Source organism: Barbatula barbatula (genome assembly GCF_947034865.1).
Source record: "Barbatula barbatula genome assembly, chromosome: 2".
NCBI lineage: Eukaryota > Metazoa > Chordata > Actinopteri > Cypriniformes > Nemacheilidae > Barbatula > Barbatula barbatula.
Genome location: NC_136767.1, coordinates 27,739,166 through 27,762,313, shown reverse-complemented (window position 1 = coordinate 27,762,313; position 23,148 = coordinate 27,739,166). Strand labels below are relative to the sequence as shown.

General features: G+C 36.4%; 1 protein-coding gene across 1 annotated transcript; it reads left to right on the top strand.

Moving 5' to 3' along the window:
* Positions 1–253: 253 nt before the first annotated feature.
* cabp7a (calcium binding protein 7a) lies at positions 254–22,542 on the top strand (the record flags this gene model as incomplete). The annotated part of the gene is made up of 5 exons (XM_079476069.1): positions 254–362; positions 16,322–16,465; positions 17,207–17,319; positions 20,482–20,632; positions 22,412–22,542. 5 exons carry the CDS (start codon positions 254–256, stop codon positions 22,540–22,542), a joined length of 648 nt encoding a protein of 215 aa, XP_079332195.1.
* Positions 22,543–23,148: the final 606 nt, after the last annotated feature.

Genomic DNA, 23,148 nt, shown 5'->3' with positions numbered 1-23,148 from the left:
ATATTTGTAATTCCCCCACCTGGTTTCTTGGAGAGGGCTGCGCAATTGCGCGCGCTGCGAGAGCACTATCGGACCTTTCCATGGAATTCTCTCTCCTATGTAGGATCACAGATTTACGCGCGTCTTCTCCAGTGGGGGATTCAGTCTGATCGAATGGACGAAGGCTTCTCCAGCCAATTGAAAAAGTTGCGTTCTGGACTATAAAATCATATATGAGGATCGATAGACAAGTGCTGTCCAACAGACCGCAGAAATGCCTATGCATCCGGTGACTTCGACTTTGATGTACCGGGGGGTATGCACTATTCCAGATATCCTTTCATACCGGGCACCGGTCAACCTTCCCGAGGATGAGGTTGAAGGTTAGTGAAGACCCGATGGAACATTTATTTATTTGTTTTCATACGGATGTTGTGTTTACGTAGGTACGAACACTTAATGAGCAGTCTTTCAATTGATTCCTAAATAGACGCCGGGGAATTATTTGTGCACTTGTTTGGTGTCTGGATGACCCAGATATAGAAAGAAACACAATTTTGACTGAAAAGGAATGTTTTGTTTGCTGTAATCTCTGGTTTGTAAATATGTACACAAAGCAGGATCCAGTCGCATGGAGAGTCCACTTTAAACGCGTGGAAATCTCGTGTAGCGAGAATAGATCAGGGCATATAAGACCCTTGGTTTATGGAGAGGGGGTCTGTCATGAAGCAGTGGAAAGATATTTGAATGTTATTCTGAATAGGACCATTGCCGATGTGAACCTTCACTGCGTAATGATCAAGTGTTGCAACCAATCGAAATTTACCAATCTCACACTACAGCAGGAACAGTTTTTACTTTTAATACTTTTAAATATTTAATGAGGTTTATTTGTTGATCTTTTACATAGTTTATCTTGATAGAGCAGAAAAATACAATCATTGGTCCTTCTCAAAGTGTCTCAGTTGTGAATTATCTAGAGTGATTTCGTTTTAACTTCAGTTTAAGTGCATTAGAGAACTGCATTTGCAATTCCATTGATCAGGAGGCTTTTCTATCAGGAAACATTGTAAATCAAGTGAAATAAGATGCATACATCCATAACTTTGTAGAAAACTTATGTCTAGATGCTCTGTTTTAAACAATGCATGATGACATGCTGACAAATAAAGGATGATGATTGAAAGGTCATGTAGGTTATTTTTTGTGCCACAGGTAGTCATCTCTGATCATACTGTATAGATATTTGACATTACCACTGTGACCGAGCATTTTAATATGAAGAGACGTATAGCATCAGGTATCAGGTTTGATCCCTGCGCCAGTTCCGTCTTTGCACACGTTTTCTCAGCACATACACTCCACAAAACAAAGAGAAGCGTACCTCATCTACCAGGTTTGCTCCTGTTGAAAAGAGACAGTTGCCTCACGTTGATAAAATAGGTCACGTTATTCTCGTCCTAGATGTTTAGTTGTTTATTAGTGGATCTTGAATCAGAGACAAATTTTCCTTTGAACTTGCTGATGTGTGTAACACGCTGGGGGCATGAAACCCTGGCTTAATTTGGGAGCTAGATCCGTGCCTCCTTATTTAAGCTGGCAATTTTGTATTTAATCATAAGTTCAGCCGCATTCAAAAATGAAGCGCAAGCTCGAGGAATTCATTATCGTACTCAGTTAAAAAACGCTTGAGGTCTGGTGCATCGGAAGACATTATCTCGTGACTGCATGCTCACGCACTCAACATCTTAACCCGCTGATAATGTCTCTTTACTCGAGGTTTAATTCCTTTAAAGCTACAATCCCTAACTTTTTTTTGGTTCAAAATGAACAAAAAACCTGCATACGCTCAACGGTGCGAGAGTGAAAATTATTTGCAGGGTTCTCCGCACAAAGGGATTTACCCAGACGTTAACTGCCCTCTTCACCACACGCTTGACAATCAGACATCAGGCGTGTCTGGCTTGTCATCAGAAGAGGTTGGCAGGAGGGAATCACGCAGTGATTAGATTTGGTGCTATGGATGGATTTCATCACACAGCTCAATGTCAGGGGCAAAGTAAGGGTGCTGTCTGTGAGAGAACGCCAGCCTCTTCTGATCGAAGACGTTCAAACGCTGCACTGATGATGTTTCACACACGAACCCCTGGACGGAAAAATTCTTCCCTTTCCATAGCTGAAAGTGATGTTAAATAGGTCATATGTTCCCATGTCTTCGTAAAAACGAACCAACTGATGTTGACAATTTTGCACTTGGAAGCCTAAGGGACATTGTATGTGCATTTCTGTTATTTTTTAATATTCAGTGTGAGTAAAAATCCTTTTTGCTGTAATCAGGAGCATGCACAAAAGCTGTCAAAAGAATGATTTACATCGTATTGCGTTCTCAAAATTGACTTCATTGCCTTTTGCAAATTGTTTTCTTCTTTTATTGCCTTGTAAGTGTTATAGGCTGGGTTTCCTGATAATGTTGCGAGCGATGTTTATAAGACTGCTGTAGGTTATGTTATGATAAAGTGCCTGTTTTCTAAAGCAGCATGTACATCGCTCATGAAGCAGGACCTGTGCATAGCCGTGAGAGATGTCAGTGCTTCTTGAAGTAGACTTGTTGAGTTAGTGAGTTTAATCTTCCAGTTGTGAACTTTGAATCAGTCCAATTTGTCAATATGTTTTATGATCAAATGATCCAGAAAACCAGTAGACGTTTGAGTTTTGACTTTAGAAAACATAGAAAGATGCTTTTTTAAACACAAAAGCTCCAGTCTCTGTTCACATGGGAATTGTTTAAAATCTTTTCCTTTTTGTTCTGTTGTATAAAAACAGTAATGCGAGTTGGGAACATATGTTCGGGTGGACTGTTCTTTTAAAGCACTATGACAAGTGTTTTCACTGAAATAAAACAGATGTATTCTGTTATTTTCCTCTGTGATACATTTTCCACCCGCAGAAGCAGCATCACGGTTTGCTTAAATTCTGCATGTAGTGAAAGAAAACTATGTTTTGCTGTCATCTGATTGCTCTCGTTGTGCTGGTAAAGAGAGATCAAATGACTGTTTGGCAGGTAGAGCGCTTTAGAAATAGGCACACAAACAGAGGAGTGATTCACTTGAAGGTGTCTCACCGACAGACAAACAACAGAGCAAGCAAACATTTTACCAGCCAAGTTCAGCTTGCTCTTGCTCCATCATATTTCTTCCTGTTCAAACCGCTGTGAAAGGGTTTCACACAATAAAATCTTTCATATGTCTTTCATATTGTGGCACTCTTATCCTAAATCTGATCCATTTGTGAACAGGCTTGTAGAGCAGGTCTACAGTCTGTATGTTGGACATTATGCTGTGTATGGCGTTGTCTGGAGATCATGGGTTGTAGGTCTTTTTATTTACAAAATTACTGGTTAAATGAAGTTAAACAGTACAGGGATTCTTCTGGAATTATTGTTAATTTTGACTTCTCTTTTTCTCCAAAACATTTGTTCTTTTGAGCTGTTCACTTCCAACCTAAATACGTCCGTTCTTTACTTAATGCTTATTGTTGGTTCCTTAGGCAAAATGTTGAACACTTGTAAATCACTTTGGATTAAGTGTCAACTAAATGGATAAAGTGTCAACTAAGTAAATAAATGCAAATGTCAAATCTGTTAAAAATACTCAAATAAAGCCAAAACTACTAAGGAGCTGAGTGAGGAACTTCTTGACTCGCCAATCATCGTAATACTTGCATCTTCAGATTTATTCATCACGATGAACAGAAGAAGTACAATAATGTGCTCCTGCACAAACTCCTCCTTTCCCTTCGTCACATGACATTCAGCTCATCACATTGCACCTACAGATGTCTTGAATTACAGAGAACATCCATAAAACATTTTCACTTTTATCTTTTCAGTTTCTTCCTTTCAGTCTCACATAAAGGTCCAGTGTGTAATATTTTGGAGGATCTATTGACAGAAACGCAATATAATATACATAGCTGTGTCTTCAGAGCTGTATAAAGACATTACATAATGAAGCGTCATGTTTTTATCACCTTACAATGAGCTTTTTCTATCTAGATACACCGATGGTCCCCTTGCATGGATTTCACTGTAAAGTTTAGCCTTATCTTTATTCTGGCATACGGTTACAATGTGCAAAACGCTAATGAGCTTTCATTGTGGTCTTTAACACACTCGCTTGCAAACCGCAGATGTATTTGAGATGCTATCAGAAGCAAACAAGCCTGCAACGGTACTGATGTTGTTAGCATCTCATTAGCAATTTCATGAGAACACGAATGGCTTCAGATTAAAATAGCAAGTTTGATCTCGACCACACACAACTGTGCTGTCCGGACATGTAGGCTGTAATCCATTTTTCACCTTTCCCAATGGAGTTGAAACAATCTATCAGCAGTAGCCAACTGCCAAATATTAATCTGCAATCCAATAATAAAAAGTTATCAGTTATTGAGCAAAGTGCCTCCTTACAGTTCCCTGATTTACAAAAATTAGCTTATAATAATTATAATGTAAATTTGAAATAATTTGACTTTTACCCACGTAAACATAAGTACATAAAGCAACCTGTAATCTGGATTTACAATAGAGCGGCAAAGGAAACGGATTTGGCAGCGAGAAACTTTTTTAATGTAAGTCTAACTTTATTACTAAAGAAACAATAAAAAAACGTATATACGTAGGATTGTGCGGAGCTAATTTCTTTACGCGAGTTGCGATTCGGCTCTGCTCTACTGCGCGAATGAGTCTGATGTTTTGAGTCGTGGCCTGTGACAGTGCCACGTAGAACGTAAAATAAGTAAAACGCAGATAACATGAAACAAAAAAATATAACACGAAACAAATAAGAACATAAATAGACCCAAATAGCGCAAACGGAGGCTGTGTTGAAGTGTTCAGATATTGTTTCGGGTGCTGGGCCATTTCCAAACCTGCCGTTTTGGCCAAGAGTCTCCAGTTTTATCATCTCTCATGGAAACTCTCGTAACCGGACAAATCCCCGAACATGGGTCTTAAATGCTGACAAGTAGGGTCATAAATCATTGTACATCATGCACTATATATTCTATATGCAAAGCCTTGCCATCATATACGGGATATAAGTCCGTAAATTGGAGTAACATCACAGGCTTCACTTATCCGTGCTAATTCGCGCCACATGAACTACGGATGTGGGGAGGTCATTTCTAAATCACACGAGGTCCCTAGATAATACTAATCCCGGGGAATAGGGCTTGAATTACATTGATCAAAATGAACATATAGAGAGAAAGAACAACCGATGAAACTGTACCCGTCTGTATTAACACAACAAGGGAGCTACGGTTTTGTGTTATCTATTGAAATATTGAAATGTCTTACCTGTTCAGAAGAAATACAGTCATGCAGCCGTTTTAAATCCTTTCAGATCACAGAGTTCACGCCACATTTGAAATGCCTTGCCAATATAAATTCTTGTTTTCGCACGAGTCCAATCACATTCACCTTTTCTTTGTAAACTGTTATCGGTTCGTACTTTCTTGTTTTTCACAACTGATGAATCCCCAGATTTCAACGCTGCTTGCCGTTTAAAATTACTAAACGCCACCATAAATAATACTAAAAGTTTTTTAGAATCCTTCCTACTAACAGTCACAAGTCGCCATTCATGTGACGACAAAAGACACAAAAGATAAGGATCTCCGGGAAAGACGACCCGACAGGGCAAATTACAAACCATTATTACAAGCTTTCCGTGGTGAATCCCGAAAGGGTAGTGACAGTTTTAAACACCATTCATTCATGTACTTGCTCTATAATTGGTTTTAGCTCATTTTTACTCAAAATAATGGCATTTTGGTGGAAAAATTGGGGTTTGGAAGACCATTTTGGAAAAGCATTGGAGCATAACCCTCCTCTACTCCTCACCAGTGGGTATGTTGGTAATTGAAAATCAGCCCCAGTGTGTATGTGTGTCTCTCCATGGAACAACCGGCCCTTCATCAGCACTACACAAGGAACTTTCAACACTATTTAGGACAGAGTTGCTTTATGTACAGACAATATAAACAAGTGCATACATACTTCACACAATCTCATGGCAATTTGTTATATTTGACATTTGATTAAATTCGTGGCTAATTCATATGAATGTGTGAGACCTTTACCCTGTGAAGGTTGTGGATGGGACAGGGTAAGATATGGAGCTTTTTCCTCTCTTGTTTCTAATCGTGTACATGGTGATCATTCATACCAAATCGCCACCTCGTAAAATACCTACGGTTGAAGATCGGATTGAAATACTATGCACATGTTTGTTTTGGGTACCATTTTAGCATTACAGCAATCTTCCTTAGTACAACAAACCACAACACAAACAACATTTTACTGCAAAGGTTAAAACAGTATTTCAGAATGTGGAAAGAGTGATTTTCTATAATAGATGTAGTATGTAAAAAGAAAGGTATCCTTCTTAAAGTTACAGTGTATGAAGTTTAGCGGCATCTACTTTTTGAACTAATAAACCGAAACTGTACCGTTAGTCTCTTTTAAATTAAAATTATACTTAAATATGCTTGACCTATACATAAAGGTTTAGGTATGTTTGGTCAATCTTTTGATAGAGATGTGCTTATAATAATTGCAGGTAGCACTTTATAATAACTGCATGCTGTGAATAATTGTTTTAAGCATTAATTCATCATTTATTAAGCATTCATTAACATACATCAGGAAGCAGTGTATAAATACAGATATTAATGCTTTATTCTTGATTCAATAAAGTGTTTAATACTTGTATTTTCATTCTTTATTAATGATCAGTATCATTTCTAAATTAAACAATACATACACAAATACAATACAAATACACGTAGAAACCAGTTATTCAGGAGTTGTCAGTGCTTGATAAGATAATTTGGTGTTAGTAAATGATTAATAAACTATTTCAATGTACATTTATACATATTATTGTGTAGTAATATAGTAATAGCTTCTCAGTGTATTAAATGAATACATTTATTACACAGTCATACTGCAATTCATGACACAAAACAGAGTGATACACTCCTGTAATCCAGTGCTGGCACTGGTCAGCGGGTATATATAATATGATTCATTTAGGTAGTTATAACACATTTAGTACTTGGCAGTTTGAAATGTAGATTTTATATGTATTTTTGCCACCTTTTGTGTGACTTACTTTACTGAATTTTAACGCAGCCATAAAACAAAAAAAATCTTTCTTGCTACACCAAAGTATTTTGCTTACTTTCTTCATTTTCTAGCTTTTTGATAGTTTTCTTACTCATCCTGTTGACTTATTTTCATTTTGTTGCCTATTTCTATTTATCTTTACGTTAACACTTCAGTTAAGGGACCAAATTATCAGTATTAACTAGTTATTTACTAGCATGCCTTTATGAGCATATTGGCATATTGTTTATTAGTTACACAAAGTGCTTTACAAGTACAAATAAACAACTAATATGCCATACTGATGTATGTTAATGTAGGGCCAATGCTTTATAAATGATGAATTAACTGTTTACAAATGCTTAACTAATGATTAATAGCATACAGTTATTATAAAGTGTTACCGAAATGCAGTATTCAAAGTATACTTGGATTGTAGATGTGTTCACTGTTTTTTTTAAGTAGCCTATACTTTCTTACACACACACCGTTGTAAACTGTAGTTGGGTTTACAAAGTATACTACATTGTTTGACTTAAAGTATACTTACAACTTTGACCTTTTTAAGCGGGTTAATTTAGTCCCAAATAGTACTGTACAGTGGTGTATACTCAAATTACTGTAATGGAGTCGTCTTTTTCAGGAAATGTACTTTTTAAAGTAGTTTTAAAACAGTGTGCTTTTACTTTTACTTGAGTACATTTGTAGTGCGCTATTTTTCATCGCTACTTTATATGTTTAATTTCCATGTTACCCATTAAAATGTAAATACGAGAAGTGTTGACGCTGACGCCTCGTGTGAATGCAGGGTAAGAGATATGATGAAAAAAACTAAAATCTTTAAAACTAGTCATGTTGATCTGATCTTTACAACATTACAATGTGTCGAAATTGCTGTGCAAGTACATTGAGAGATACAAAAACACACCATCTTTTCTGTCCACATTGTTTAATTGCACGTGTAAATGTACTTGTATGTCCTTTGTGTAACATGTCAAGCGTTAATGTTTATTTTCACAAGGATTAGACATCAGCTGGGATCCTGACTGGCAGCATTATCGTTACTTCAGGAGCTTATCCAGAGGAACGTTCGCCTGCTTGCGCTTTGAATAACATTTGCTTTCGTAAGGTAGGGCTTAACTCTGACGGTGGGCGTAATGGGGGCGTGAGATCGTATAGGTCAAAAGCTGCTCTCTCAAAACATACACTTAAGTGAAAACTGAGCTGAGCAGAGAGGAATTTGTGATCAATTTTCCCCGGCGTTCTCAGAGCAATGTTTAAAATATAGGACGGCTGGCAATGACTCTGAAGATGTCAAAAGACAAGCGCGCGTCTCACAGGGATGTCTGTGGTGTCTCGAAACTTTGATCTCTCTCGTTCTCTCTCTCGCTCTTTCAAATCTCGTGACAGATATAAGGAGCAATTTTTTTCGACGACAGATGAGCATTCCTTTGTGAACGTTTGACAATGAATGCAGAGTTTTGCTTTCCACCCGGAGTCAGACTGCCGTCATTGCTGCAATTATCAGGGCCAGAATGAACAAAAACCAATCTCATTTAATGTCACTTTCAACGTGGACTTCATGCACTCGAACGTGTTGTGGTCCCAATTTCTGTGTTGTGGGTTTTTACTACTATTTTAAAGCAGCCATAAAACAAAAAAAATCTTTCTTGCTACACCAAAGTATTTTGCTTACTTTCTTCATTTTCTAGCTTTTTGATAGTTTTCTTACTCATCCTGTTGACTTATTTTCATTTTGTTGCCTATTTCTATTTATCTTTACGGTAACACTTCAGTAAAGGGACCAAATTATCAGTATTAACTAGTTATTTACTAGCATGCCTTTTTGACAGATGTGACAACTATTTCTTACTGTACAGTTTGCTGTAATGAGGGTCAGTGTTATATTGTGTACAGTCATGCTTATTGTAAAATATATTTTGGCACACATATTGTCACGAAAAACTTAACCTATTAAGGAATTAAGTGCCATTTAGATCTATGGGATAAAGTATGTGTTATGTGAGCTGAGGTTATACTATATGTGCTATCTATGGGTGTTGAGGTTTGATTTTAGTATTCTTTATGGGATCTCACACATTTCTATAGGGATTTTAGTATTCTTTATGGGATTTCACACATTTCTATAGGGATTTTAATATTCTTTTTGATTTTACAGGTTTGGTGCATTAGTGACATTTCAGTCTAAATTATTATCTGCTCATATCCACCTGTACATTCATGTTCATAGTGTTAATGTTCATAGTATATAGTCATCTCTATATATTGTTCATAGTACATACCTACTGTGAAATATTTTCATAACTGTATTATATTTTCTCAATATTGTATTCTGTATTTATTCTAACTGTATATCCTGCACTTGCTAACTGCACTTCTGTTTAGACCTAAACTACATTTCGTTACACTGTACTTGTATATGTGTAATGACAATAAAGTTGAATCTAATCTAAAAAATTTTACCTCTTTTTCAAAACTGCATTAAATGTCAGTCTATAGAAACTTTATTAAAAAAGTACAATATTAAGTATACTACAAAGTAAAGAAGCGTTACTGCCACAGTTATACGAATTACCGGCTTTATATATTTACAAATATATTAGACCATATGTTTTTAGACCAACTGGCATAATAAAGAGATAAGACAAATATTTTAGGAAAAAACTTATCCCCTTTTTAATACTCATATTACACGGGTACATTTTTAACTTCTCTCAGAAGTCAGAAATAATTTAGGGCCGCAAGTTAAATCGAAAAAAAATTGCATACGGTTTGGCGATTGTCTGCGATTTCTTTTCCACTAGTGGAGTACGGTTAAATGCGGCTGCATCTGAAAGCCAGAGGGCGCTCTCACGCAGACACTCCAAATATATGTCGCAGGTACCATAACACACGTTCCAGAAAATCTTTCTATCGCTGATCTTCAAGCTTCCTTGTGCATTTTACTGACAATAAAGTATATTTATAAGGATGATGTTTGATGGTGTTGCTATTTCAAATGCACGTTATAAGGGACTCAAACTTGAAATGCTTTCAGGTCGAGTAGAGTTTCCTACAGATCCCAGAGCACTGCTTCACGGATGAACTGCGCATGAAACGCTCTAGACAAGCCGGTTTATGCAATATTTAGTGTTAATCTCGGCCCAAGTAAATTCAACATTTACAACATTTACTTTTGGCAGACGCTTTAATCCAAAGCGACTTACATTGCAATGTCCTATACATTTATACATAGGTGTGTGCAACCCCCTGGGGTCAGACCCACAACCTTGCGTTGTTAAAGCAATACTCTTACCACTGAGTTATAGGAAAGGTGTTACAGAAAATATTGAATTATAAAGAATAACTGTAATGGGGCATCGATGTATATATAAATATATATATATATATATATTGTATATATCGTCGCTATCCTTCTAAAACCTTGGATGTCCAAATTTACTGAAACACTGAACTTTTTAAATGACTAAATACCGTGTTATTGTAAAAGTTGACAAGCACTTCTTAACGCTTTTTATTGTTTAGATACCTGCAAATCCCAGTGACAAACATAAAGCGTGACTAATAATAATGATTCATGGTAAAAAAATTATAATCACAAAATATGCAGATATGAACTTTCAGAAGAAGCAGTGATGTAAATAATTTATACAATTACATAAATCTAAAAATAAAATGGTAACTTCTTTCATATTATAACAACAATTAATCTTTCTAAGGGTTATTCGGGTAACTAGAAGGCAAATGGTATCGCTTTTTCAAATCCTCAAAACCTTTGTGATTTAGCTTCCTCTTGAGGTTTCCAGCATAATAATGTTAAATGAGTGCATATCCCCCCAACACAGCAGCCTGGTCTTGTATTAAATGCTTGTCTGAATACTCCAGAGTCTTGTTAAAATATGGTTAATATTCAGATCTGCTGGGTCTTCCCACCACACAAGATGGATCAAGTCTGCCATAGATGTTTTAAAATAGTCTGTAGGGCACACGCAAGTGAATCTACACTCTCATTGTCAAACCACAAAGTTTAAGAGATTTTAAGAATTTTATATCAAGAGCTTGTTTGATGGGAAGCCTGTTGTGGATGGGATTGATTTCGCTTGACAGATCTACACATGGGAAATGAAAGATTATGCGATACAACTGACATGAATGAGCGAGAGGAGTCATTCAAAGTATTGGGGGGAACGAATATTCATATTGTTTCCTGAAGATCTTTTTATACAAGATTACATTAAGTTGTAAAATGCAGCGTCTCCATCTATCTCTATCTACAGTATCTCAAACAAACTAATCAAATTGTTTGCGTTTAGCGTGTTCCACACATGCACACATAATGCATCATATTAAGGCCGTTGTTTGTACAGTAAGTGCATTAGAAAGAATGGACGCTTTTCCGTGGCTCAGTGGTCATCGGTTTGATCCCAGGGGATTTCACACAGTTGGAAACAAATTTATAGTACAATGCAATGTAAGTCGCTTTGGACATCTGCCAAATGCGTAAATGTGAAAGAGAGTACAAGGTCTGTGTTGAAGGTAGTTCTTTAACCCCACACGTGCGCTTTTATGTCTTCCTCTCTTAAAAGTGTGTCCATGAAAAAAACCGCGAGCAGACATTGGAGCTTTGAAGTGCAACTGCACCTTCATACATCACACAGGCTTCAGCGTGTGTTCGAAGCACCCCGGCTTTAGATGATAGAGATCCTGCAAGTGCTTTCAAGCTCTTAGGACTTTTGAAAGGACAAAGGGATTAAACGCAGAGGTTCCATATCAGTCCCACGACAGCAAAGGGTCGGCAGAGGATATTTGAGAAGGATTGCAGAATTGTAATCGAGTCGGTATGAATGTTTCAATAATAAACTTCTCGGACACTTTAAGATAGGTTCTGTTCACCCAAAATCTTTATTTGCACACATTATTGTCTTATGTCACAATTTTTGAACTATTCAAAAGCTTTCTGAAGTCACATGATAGCTTTATGAGAGAAAATTAAAAGTAATTATTAAGAAACATTTTACAGAGCATCTTATTCTCTGCAATAGCTTCCAAATCTCATTTGCATTCTCGTATTTTCAAATAATGTATTTGGTCATGACAGGGTCATTCTACCGAATGGGTGACATGCATAAACATTTATGAATATTAACTTTTAAATACATTTTATTACTAAGCAAATAGACCTGCACATAAAGATAACTGCAGGTTCAAAATGTAAACCACGAAATACCATTGAAATATAGTTACATTACATCCTTAAAAACCTGATGTTTTCTTTACATTTTTGTGTAATTGCATTTTCCATCTATGATTTCCATTTTTTTCATTACAAATTGATAACGTCTTTGAAATATTACACATTTGTAGTTAATGTTATCTTTTTTTTATTTGTGTATTTTAGCTGTGGCTGGAGAGGGTCAATCTCAACACAAAGTCCTGTTACATCATTAACTGGAAGTTTTTTGTTTGTATTTTTCTGCAAATCACTACAATTTGCTCAATGTCCTTATGTTATTAGCATGTTTGCCATGTTAAATGTGGCTGTATATGTACCTGTATTTGTCAATTTTATGCTAAAAACTCAGTGCTGTTACAAAATGGCATCCCACTTCTATTTATAAAACATGTAAAAAATAAAATAGTTCTCTGACATCGACCAATATGAAACGTTTGCGTTATTAGATTCAGTGTGATTTTGTTCCGACCGCAAACGGAGTCGGTTCTTTCATGTCATGAAGCACAACGTTAGATGTTTTGTACAGAGAGTAATGAATATTTGACTTTATATAATGTCTTTTTGTGGACATTATATTATAAATCAGCTATTCAAAACTAGGATTACTTATATAATAAAGCTCTAAAAATAAACTCAGTAATTATAATGAAATAAATTGTAATGTATAAGATTTAACTGTCATGGCAAACCCATGAGCATACGGTCATCAGATAGGATGCCCATGTGACAGTCATGTGATAAGCAATTTAAAAGTCATTTATCTGTTATAATACTGTAGTTACACAAGTTTGGATATGCTCTCTCTCTCTCTTCATACTGACTATATGAGCTTAATCTTTCAAAGAAGTTTAATACTGGAAAAATATGTATTGGCTCTCTTTGAAGGTTTGCTTTCTGTCCTGGACTATGATATACCCATTAGGTTTCTCTTAGTGAACAAACTGTGACTGTTTCTGCATAAAGAAGAGATGACAGTTATATAACATAAGCAAAACATTTTATTTATTTAACAGTGTAGCAAAACACATTCAGACAAAAACATCATCAAAAGCTGACAGAGCAGGCAAATTATGTTTCAAGGTCTTTAGATCTCCCAAATACATTTATGTGGTTTGAGATACAAATAAACAAACAAACATTTGACAGATATGCTTAATTTATATTTCAATGTACAAATAAAAATAAAACATTGCCAGAAATTCACACTAGATTACATCCAAACTAAAAAAAGGCCAAATATGTCAAGCCTAAAGTACGTGTCACGGCATCTGGCAGATAATTTTACAATGATGTTAACTTTCCCTTAAACATCTGAAGTCATGTTTATTTTATCCACAATACTTAAAACACCTGGAGTGTTTTTGTGACCTCGTGCCGCTGGCTCCGCAAAGCCATAAAAGATCAAACAAGAAGCAGACAACATCTGCGTCATTTACAGAACAAAAGAAAGCATAATTGCATTTTGATGAACATCTTATGAGAAGTGGGCTAAAAGTCATAATTATGCAAATTCTACAACAGGTGGGTCAAGGTGTGTTGGTTCTTGGTGTGAACAAAACGATAAATAAAACATCCACTGAATAACCTGGTTGACAGAGTTGAATAATGAATATATTATAGACACTGTTAAAATGCAGCTTTGTAATGTAATGTAATTTTTGATACCCTGCTGTTAAAAACACAGTTTTTACATTCATGCACACTTGGCTTTCAAAATATATTCCACAGGACGTGCTATTTTTATGAACGGATGCAACTTTTTGATATACCTTGAAGAGCAAGGATGGGCTGTAGTCTAATCGCATCCAGTACAAAAGTGGGTTGGAACAGTTGTGCAGTTGCTTAGCAACAGGCTGAGGTGGTTTCCCCACAGCAGAGTCACAATGAACATCCTTATATCCAATCATTCATATTTTATGCACGATCTTAAACTGACCAGAGATTTGTTTGACTGTCATCCTCATCATAAGTTAGTCATGCAAAGTGCAAGATTTTTTGTTCTGAACCAGATCGTCGCGGATTTGTGTAATCGTATCAATGCCATTTCATTTTCTCCATTAGGTTTGATTTATTGTGGACTAGATGTAGTTTTGAAATCTGTCTGCCAAAAATCAAAGGGAAAGGCATTTTTTCTCAGGTGTATTTGCAAACACATGGTGGTGAGCAGTTAAGTCGTGTAAATGATCACCTTGCATTGCAGTAATTACCTGCGTGTCAATCATACAGGATATATTAAGACGGAAGGCTTGTTTGGCTATTTCTGTAGTCCAGCAATAACTGTCAGACATTGCCGTCATATTAACGGCTATTTCTTACATTGAAGAAATATGCTACAGTTTCTTTTTCTTTTATTATTTTGGCCTGCATTGTCACATTCAGACAGGTGAAGCATAATATTAGAGTAGTCACGGTGTTCAAGCAATGTCCAATATGAAATAATTTGTTATTACTTAATATTATAAATAAATTCATCATAATATTAAATATTAAAAAGCATTATTAATATAATATTTTGATATAAATTCGGGCTGCTAAATCATTCATCGTGATTAATCGCATCCAGAATAAAGGTTTGTGTTTACAATAGGATGTTTACAGTGCATATTCATTTTGTATTTATAAACACAGACACATAGCTACTTGTATATATATATATATATATATATATATGAAATATTAATATGTATTTATCTATATTTACCAATAATTTAAATTATGCATAAATGTTCAGGAATTTTAATTTTTGTAATTTTATATCTGTAAGCAACGGCCTGCTACAGCGCCTCTGATGGACAACTTTAAAGGCGATTTTTTTTGCACCCCCAGATTCCAGATTTTTCATTTCAGAGCAAATATTGTTCTATCCTAACAATTAGCTTATTTTTAAAGTTAAATCTTATTTATTCAGCTTTCAGATGATTTACAAATCTCAGTTTCAGAAAATGTATCCATAAGACCCATAGGTTTTTATATATAGGTTTGTTTCTTAAATATATGCCTTTATGTGTATGTGTTAATAAATACAATATTAATATGCACAGTACACAGACATATATTATGCAAACACAAAGTTTTATTCTACGGTCAACACGGACATATATTATCAGAAGTGTCTCTGTGCCATCTTGCCTTTCTTTTAAACCTCTAAACTTTTTTTCAAAATGAAAATGTTAGCATTTTTACTTGGAAATGAGCAAACAGACAGCCCACCATATTTTTATGTGAAATCTGCATAATTCCTTTGTAACGAAAATGATAAAGTTGCTTTCCCCATCTGTTGCAGTCGGCATATTTGGACAGCAGAAGCGTCATTTCTTCTCATATTTCCTGGCTAATTTCCTTTACTCAGGGAGCGATGGATCCAGAGCGCTGTTTTGTTTGCTCTCCACGTCCAAATAGCCATTTATCAATCCTACATCACAGTTAGCAAGGCACAGCACCAAATACTTCTGTTCACACAATATTGAATATATTATCTGGATTTATAGCAATATCTGGTGTGTCTCATATTTCATAATTACGAATATGACATTATGGCATGACAAGTGGAAAATTGAAAATGACTTGATGGTGATGTAGTGCATATATGGGTATATGGGATTTTCAATCAACCGTACAGTATGCGATTCAGTATTTGAACGTGTAGTGAAACTTTTCGTTTTCCCGTTTTAAACCAGTCCAAGAGAGGAAGGAGCAGAAAGTGAACTGTTGTGATGGGAAGAAATATATGGACCTAAAAATCTCTGTCATTTCAAGTCAGTCACTTTGTTGTGATTATTTCAATATCCATCTGTTTTATCGTTGCAGAGAAATTATTCCATACTAAGTATTATTATTGAAAGTATGTAAAACGTTCTATGCTTCGCAACGTCAACATTTCTTCAAAGATGCATGTGCGTTGTGATTTTGTTCCATAGAAATCCGTGAGGCGTTTAAGGTGTTTGACAGAGATGGAAATGGATTCATCTCAAAGCAGGAACTTGGCATGGCCATGCGTTCTCTAGGGTACATGCCCAATGAGGTCGAGCTAGAGGTCATCATTCAAAGACTCGACATGGATGGTGAGAAACCATATTGCATGCAAACACTGTATGTTTTAGTTTTTTTAGGACACTGGACTAAAATTGACCCGAAACCTTTTTTTTCTCAGGTAATATAAGACTAAGTTGTGATGTTTTTAAATTAGTACAGAGCAGAAGAATCTGTGGTCTCCAGTTTTCATTACATTTAGAGTCCAAAAAGCAGATACAGACAGAACAAAATTATATAAAAATATATGATAAAAATATCAAATAAAGCTGTTAAATATAACATTTTAATATACTATTTAAAATATAATTGATTTTGATATTAATGTATTTATTAATTAGTTTACATAGTATTATTAGAATTCATGAGTATTTATGTTTAATATTAATATATATATATATATATATATATATATATATATATATTTATTAATTTGTATAACCGGGTATCCTGGCCAACACTGTTTAAAGGTTAAATAAAATTGACATTTACATAAACATTTTGAGCAGATTAAAACACCGTAAACTATGTAGTGTCCTTCAACCATTGTGCATAATTTGAAGTGACATTTTATTAAATATAAAGAATATTTTATATTTTTATACACTCATTTGTTGGTTTTGGAAATTCCCCATGGGATCACAAATTGACGTTGAATTTATGTTGAAAATCTAAATAATGCATGCATGTTTTATATACCAGGGCCAATTATGATAACCAAGATTTCATACAGCGCAAGTGCACCGCTTATATTTCACTGTGTCTTTATTTAGGAGACGGCCAGGTGGACTTCGAGGAATTTGTCACCCTCCTGGGACCCAAACTCACCGCCGCCGGAATGCCTGACAAATTCCACGGAACCGATTTCGACTCTGTGTTCTGGAAGGTGATTATTAGCCACGTCTGTCTTATTTCAAGCGACAGAAGACGCCACGTCTGCCGTTTCTGTCTGTTGCACACAAAGACTAAATCTGGATTAGAAACAGATATTCATTAGACAATCCTCAAAAAGCCTTTACACCCTCTACAGGGTTTTTTATTCTTCGGTAACACTTCACTAAAATGTATAATTGCTTAGGAGAAATACAATTAAATTGTTTAACATTTCTTGTAAGTTTATAAATGAAATTAAACAGTTGCCTCATGAAGAGTAGATCGTAGAGGTAAAATAATCTTAATTTGGGCAAATTTGATGAGAAATATTTGAGTTCATATATTGAGATCTTTAATAATATTGACTTTTGATTGCAGACTTCACAAATCTGAGCTCGGTTTGAGACATTGTTGAGATCTCTTCTGAAACTCCTCTTTCTCTCTGGAAAAATATCCGTGATGAAAAAGACTTGAGCAAAACTTTCCATTTGCTCTCCATATAATCTCATTTATGTCTAGTAATTGAGATATTAAAGAGATCTCACCTGTGATTTTCCTTTGTAAAAGCCATTTACGCAGTTCTATTCATCAATTTTAGGTCTGTATTCACATGGTAGAATCATTACTTTTTTTCGCTTTTATACCATGGTGTTTTCTAATCACACTAAACGAACGTGTTCAATTAAAAGCAATAATGTGAATAGGAACCAGCGCGGATGTTTTATTATGTCAGAAGATCACTTCTAAGCAAGGTTCATTAATAGATTTCACGAGTCTCTTCCGCAGTGGGTCTCTGTGCAGGCAACGCTGAATATCATTTGTAAGAGCCATATGGCGACTCTCCCAAAGGGTGCTTCTGTAATAACGGCTCACTGCTGGTGCACGCTTTGAGCTGTGCACTTGACCCCAAACTGCTACTGGGATCTCTCTCTCTTAAACATCTCACGGTGCAATTACCATACAAATGTTTGTGCAATCGAGCCTTTATTTACAATCCTCCCAGTTAACCGTGTGTAGGGTTGGAAAAAAGAACAGGAATTTATTGCTGTATCACAACCCCCTCTTTCTTCCCAAAAGGCACAATTGGCCCTTCTAAAGATCACAGGGGTGTTTAGATAGTGACCAACCACTATTGTCTGAGATGCTTGTGGGTCCAGTACAGTGGGGGGTTAAAGGTGGCCTGGATTGGTCAATTTGAATTTATCATGTTAAATTCAGTCACATGGTCAAGGAAAGGATAAAAAGGAAATAAGGTAAGATAACCTCTGGGCTTTTTCTTTTCTCCTCCCTGGAGGTGCTCTGTCTCTTCTTCTTCCTCTTCTAACCGATCTCGTAGATTATATCACACACATTTGGAAACTGTTAGTTGTATCATGAGGTTTCAGGTGTTGTTAAAATAGTGATGAACTTCGCTCTCCACCAGATCTATCAAGATCACATCCATGAAACGAGTTATTTAAAACATTAATTTCAGTCAGGGAATTAGTTGAGCTTAACGGAAAATACGTATAATAATCGTCATTAAATATACATATTTTACGGTTTCTGATTAGCCGTGTCGTGATAACAAAACCTGTATCTATTCATCCAGCAAATGCATCAATGATATTATACACTTTAACGTTATCTCATAAGTAATGCGAGCAAATTTTAGAGCTGTAGCATAGATCGAAAACACAGTTCAGGTATATGTGAGCGTTCAGCACAGAAAACCCATCATAAGTGAACATATGGTTGTTTATTAAAACCACTCTACATGGTAAACATAACGGTCGATAAAAAAAAGCAATACATACATGAAACGTGACACACAAATGCACTAGTGAGCGAGGAGAGAGTTAGTGAGGGAAAGAGTATGGCAGCAATAACATTTCTGAACACCAATAAAATCATTAACTTAACGCAGCTATTCTATGTATAGAATCGGATACTTGCGAGCTCTGTATTACCGTATGTGGAGAGATGGAAACGTGGAGAGATGGAAATGTTCAAATGGTTTCTGAATGTGGTCCTGCGGAAATTTCCAGGCCTCATGTCCATTGTTCCTCCTTTCCCCCCAGTATATTTACAGAAAAGGACAGTGTAGTGCAGTTTCTTCAGAGAAGTGTCTCTGGATAAACCACAGGTCTTAAGTTCCAGGTGAGAGAAAACAGAGAGACTTCTCACATCTCCTCTGCTTGCTTTGAAGCTTAGGAGTCGTAAATATCTCATGGAGAAACAAAAGGTTATCAACACTTTCGGGGGGAGAATCAACCTAAATCAAGGCCCCCCCTTGGAGCCATGTCTGGCTCTGGTCGTTTGATGATGGTACCAAGAAACCAGGACCAAAGGGAGTTGGGGGGGCTTTTTTTAATGATTCATGATCCAAAATTTACTTTGTAACCATTTTTCATGTAACATCAATTTAAGTCTTTTATTAAATACTTTCATTTACAAATCCGCAGACTAGTCTTGGCAAAGCTCTCCCAGATACACTCCTGAACAAAATCTTAAGACCGGGGGAAACATTACAAGTATTTGCATTTCTCGCTGGTGGATCGTAACCAGGTTGTAAGAACTGCTTCAAAATGCCAAAACCAGAAACAAGAGCAAGATACAAAAAACAGAGAGTGGGCAAATTATTGAAAACTTCGTAGCCCCACCGTTCTTGTCGATCACTTCAAACAATCGTTTCGGCATGCTTGATGCGACTGTTTCCAGGAGGCTGGTGGCAACGTTGCTCCATGTGGTGAAGATGGCATCACGAATGGCTAGGATTGACGTCCGTTTTAGTAAACATCCCTTGCCATCCAGCCCAAGATGTTCTCAATGGGATTTAGATCAGGGGAACATACAGCATGGTGACAGCATAAGAAGTCCTTTGTCAGGCGGGCTTTGTGAACGGCAGCGTTGTCGTGTTGAATGACCCAGTCATTACCGCACAGACGAGGGCCCTCAGTCAAGAGGGATGCCCGCTGCAACATGTCCATTTTGCTGTTAACGTTTCTTTACTCATTTGGGCATCCCTATAGCCTGAACCACTAAAGCGGAACCACCCTTTCACATTGTGGTCTGATGCACGATGTAATAAGTGCATGTTATCTCAAAGCAAATTGTATGCAATGGGTTTTTGAAAGCAGATTGAAGAAAGCTTTGTGAAAGAAAGATCAAATGCAGTTCTGTTTTCCTGTTTCAGTGTGACATGCAGAAACTGACTGTTGAAGAGCTTAAGAGACTTTTGTACGACACGTTCTGTGACCACCTGTCTATGAAAGACATCGAGAACATTATCATGACGGAGGAGAACCATATTGAAAATCCTGGGGACTGCCAAGTTGACATTGACAGTAAGTTTATTCAGATTTGCCGATCTGACTGAGTTGCAGGGTTAAACTTTTACATTGACTTGCACTTAATGTTATATACAGTAGGGTCCTATGATTTCCGCAGTGCGGAAAACACAGGCGAATCACGGTTTAAATGTTTGGGGGTTTACAACGTCAACTTCTCACTATAGACAGTTTCATCAGACACACACGTCTGGCCCAAAGTTACTTTCCGTTCAGTGTTTGTTGATCGGTCTGGCTAGTGGCTAATAATATAACGATTTAGATTTTATCAAATTTATATTAATATAAATTTATATTAACAAATAATGTGTTGCACACAGAAATGACCAACATGAATCATCAGGCATCATTTTAATTATATTTTCCATTACCATTAAAACACACATGCTTTTTTGTGAAATGGACATTTCTATCCAGAGATGTTTATCAACTATTGACATATCGCTAAGCCCCGTCTCCCTTAGATACTAGCTTGGACAGTTCACTAATGTCTTACAATGAGAGCTGTCATGAGAGCTTGTTCAAAGAGTTTTTTCACACATGTTGCACACACTCTCATCAGGGAGCATTCTAGTGGGACTTAAAAATATCATGGAGGAATATATAAAATATTTTACGGTAAATATGATAACAAGATGGGAGCAAGGGTTTACAGATCACAATGCAAGTGGGAGAAGCCGGTCGTCATGACCGCAAATGGCATATCTGTTCATGTACCGGTGAGGGTAAGATAAAAGGAATTTACATTTTATGTACCCACCCGATCCCTGCACTCTGAGTTCGAATGGAAAAAAATCCCTCTCACACACGTTTACCACGACTCAGGAACGATCTCCCTCTTGCCACAAGATCAGCGGATTCTGTAGTTATCTTTAAGAAATGGCTATTCTTCTGTTCTGCATTTTCCCCCGGACTGATTTCTGGTGATTCGTCCCTGCCTCTGTCTCAGGTGGCTTGAATGCTAAAGTACATTTTTTATTTAGCATTGCTTGTTTGATTTCTTCGCTTCTGATCCTCTATGTTATATTCCTTTGTTGTTATATAAATATGTTACGCTTTGAGGTTTATTACACTGTAGGCTTTGTGTAAGTAAAAAAAAATAATACCACAGACTTTACTAATGTATGGGATTTATGAGAAATTCCTTTCTTTTTTGTTAAAAGAGTCTTAACCCCTTTTTTAATTAATGATTGTAGCTGCCTTCATGTATCTGGTTATTTTCAATGCATTTGCATTTAAGCAATTATGCATTTATGCTGTTGGCATACCCTTGACTTTGTCATATGGCAGCATGATTTTGACACCTACTGTTTGGAATTTTTTTTGTATATTCCTCTGAAACATCTTGCCGACTTGTAGGTGTGCAGCTCACTATGCTTTTGTGAAAGTGCTATGATTCCTTTCAATTACTTACAATGACGGAAATGTTTTAGCAAATTAAGTGTTTGAAATCGCTGCTGTCCTTCCAAAACCTTGTATCTCCATAATTTGTGATTTAAATTTTTTGCCATAAATCGTAAGTGTAAGTCACCCTATATGTTTGTCACTGGGTTTTCCAAATATCTAACCAGTAAAAAGTATTAAAACACGCTTGTCAACTTTGACAACATATTTAAAAAGTAAAATGTTCTTTTTCCATTTCCAGAAAATATTTGGACATTCCAGGTTTCAGAAGAACAACGACGAAATACAAATTTCATTTTTCTCTTAAACTTAATCTTACCTTTATTCTGTATGTCTCCTGATCTACTCACTTTCATCTCTTTGTTTTCTCAGCCGAGAGTCCGACTCAGCAGGTGAAGCAAACGTGCGTACGGAAAAGTCTCATCTGCGCCTTTGCAATTGCTTTCATCATCAGTGTCATGCTCATCGCAGCCAATCAGGTGCTTCGCAGCGGCATGAAGTAACTGAATGGACCAATCACAAAAAAGTATCATATAAACATACACCAATGACAGAAATGGCAAAAAAGGTAAAAAAAAGACATACACACTCAAACTGCTGCAGCCGAACAGTTCATTTTACGTGACATTCAAGTTTTGAGACTCTGATGTTTTGGAGTTAAAATACAGCTTCTACTGGACAGTTGACACGCACATGCATTGATAACTTACTGAACACGCACACAAAGAAATTCACACAAAGATTTCAACGTATTGCATAACCTGACCTGGAAAAAAATATATATCTCCTTCATGTTTTGGGTGAATTAAGACGCATGGACTTCTCCAACCCAGGATCCTAACTCTTCAATGCATGACGATGCATGTACAATCGTCTGAATGATTCGTCAAGTAGAGCTCAACTATATATTCGATCCCAGCGCAAAGTTTACCGTCAAAGACACGTCTTACATACGTGAAGAGTTGGATGACAAAGCGTCTTTACATCCAGTATACTGACCCCTTTGCATGAGATTAAGGGCTGTTTAGAGCATGCTCATGTCATGTCGTCTGGTGTTGTCGACTTATATTCGTGGGTTCTTACCTTGTTGCACTTGCCTGAAAAGATTC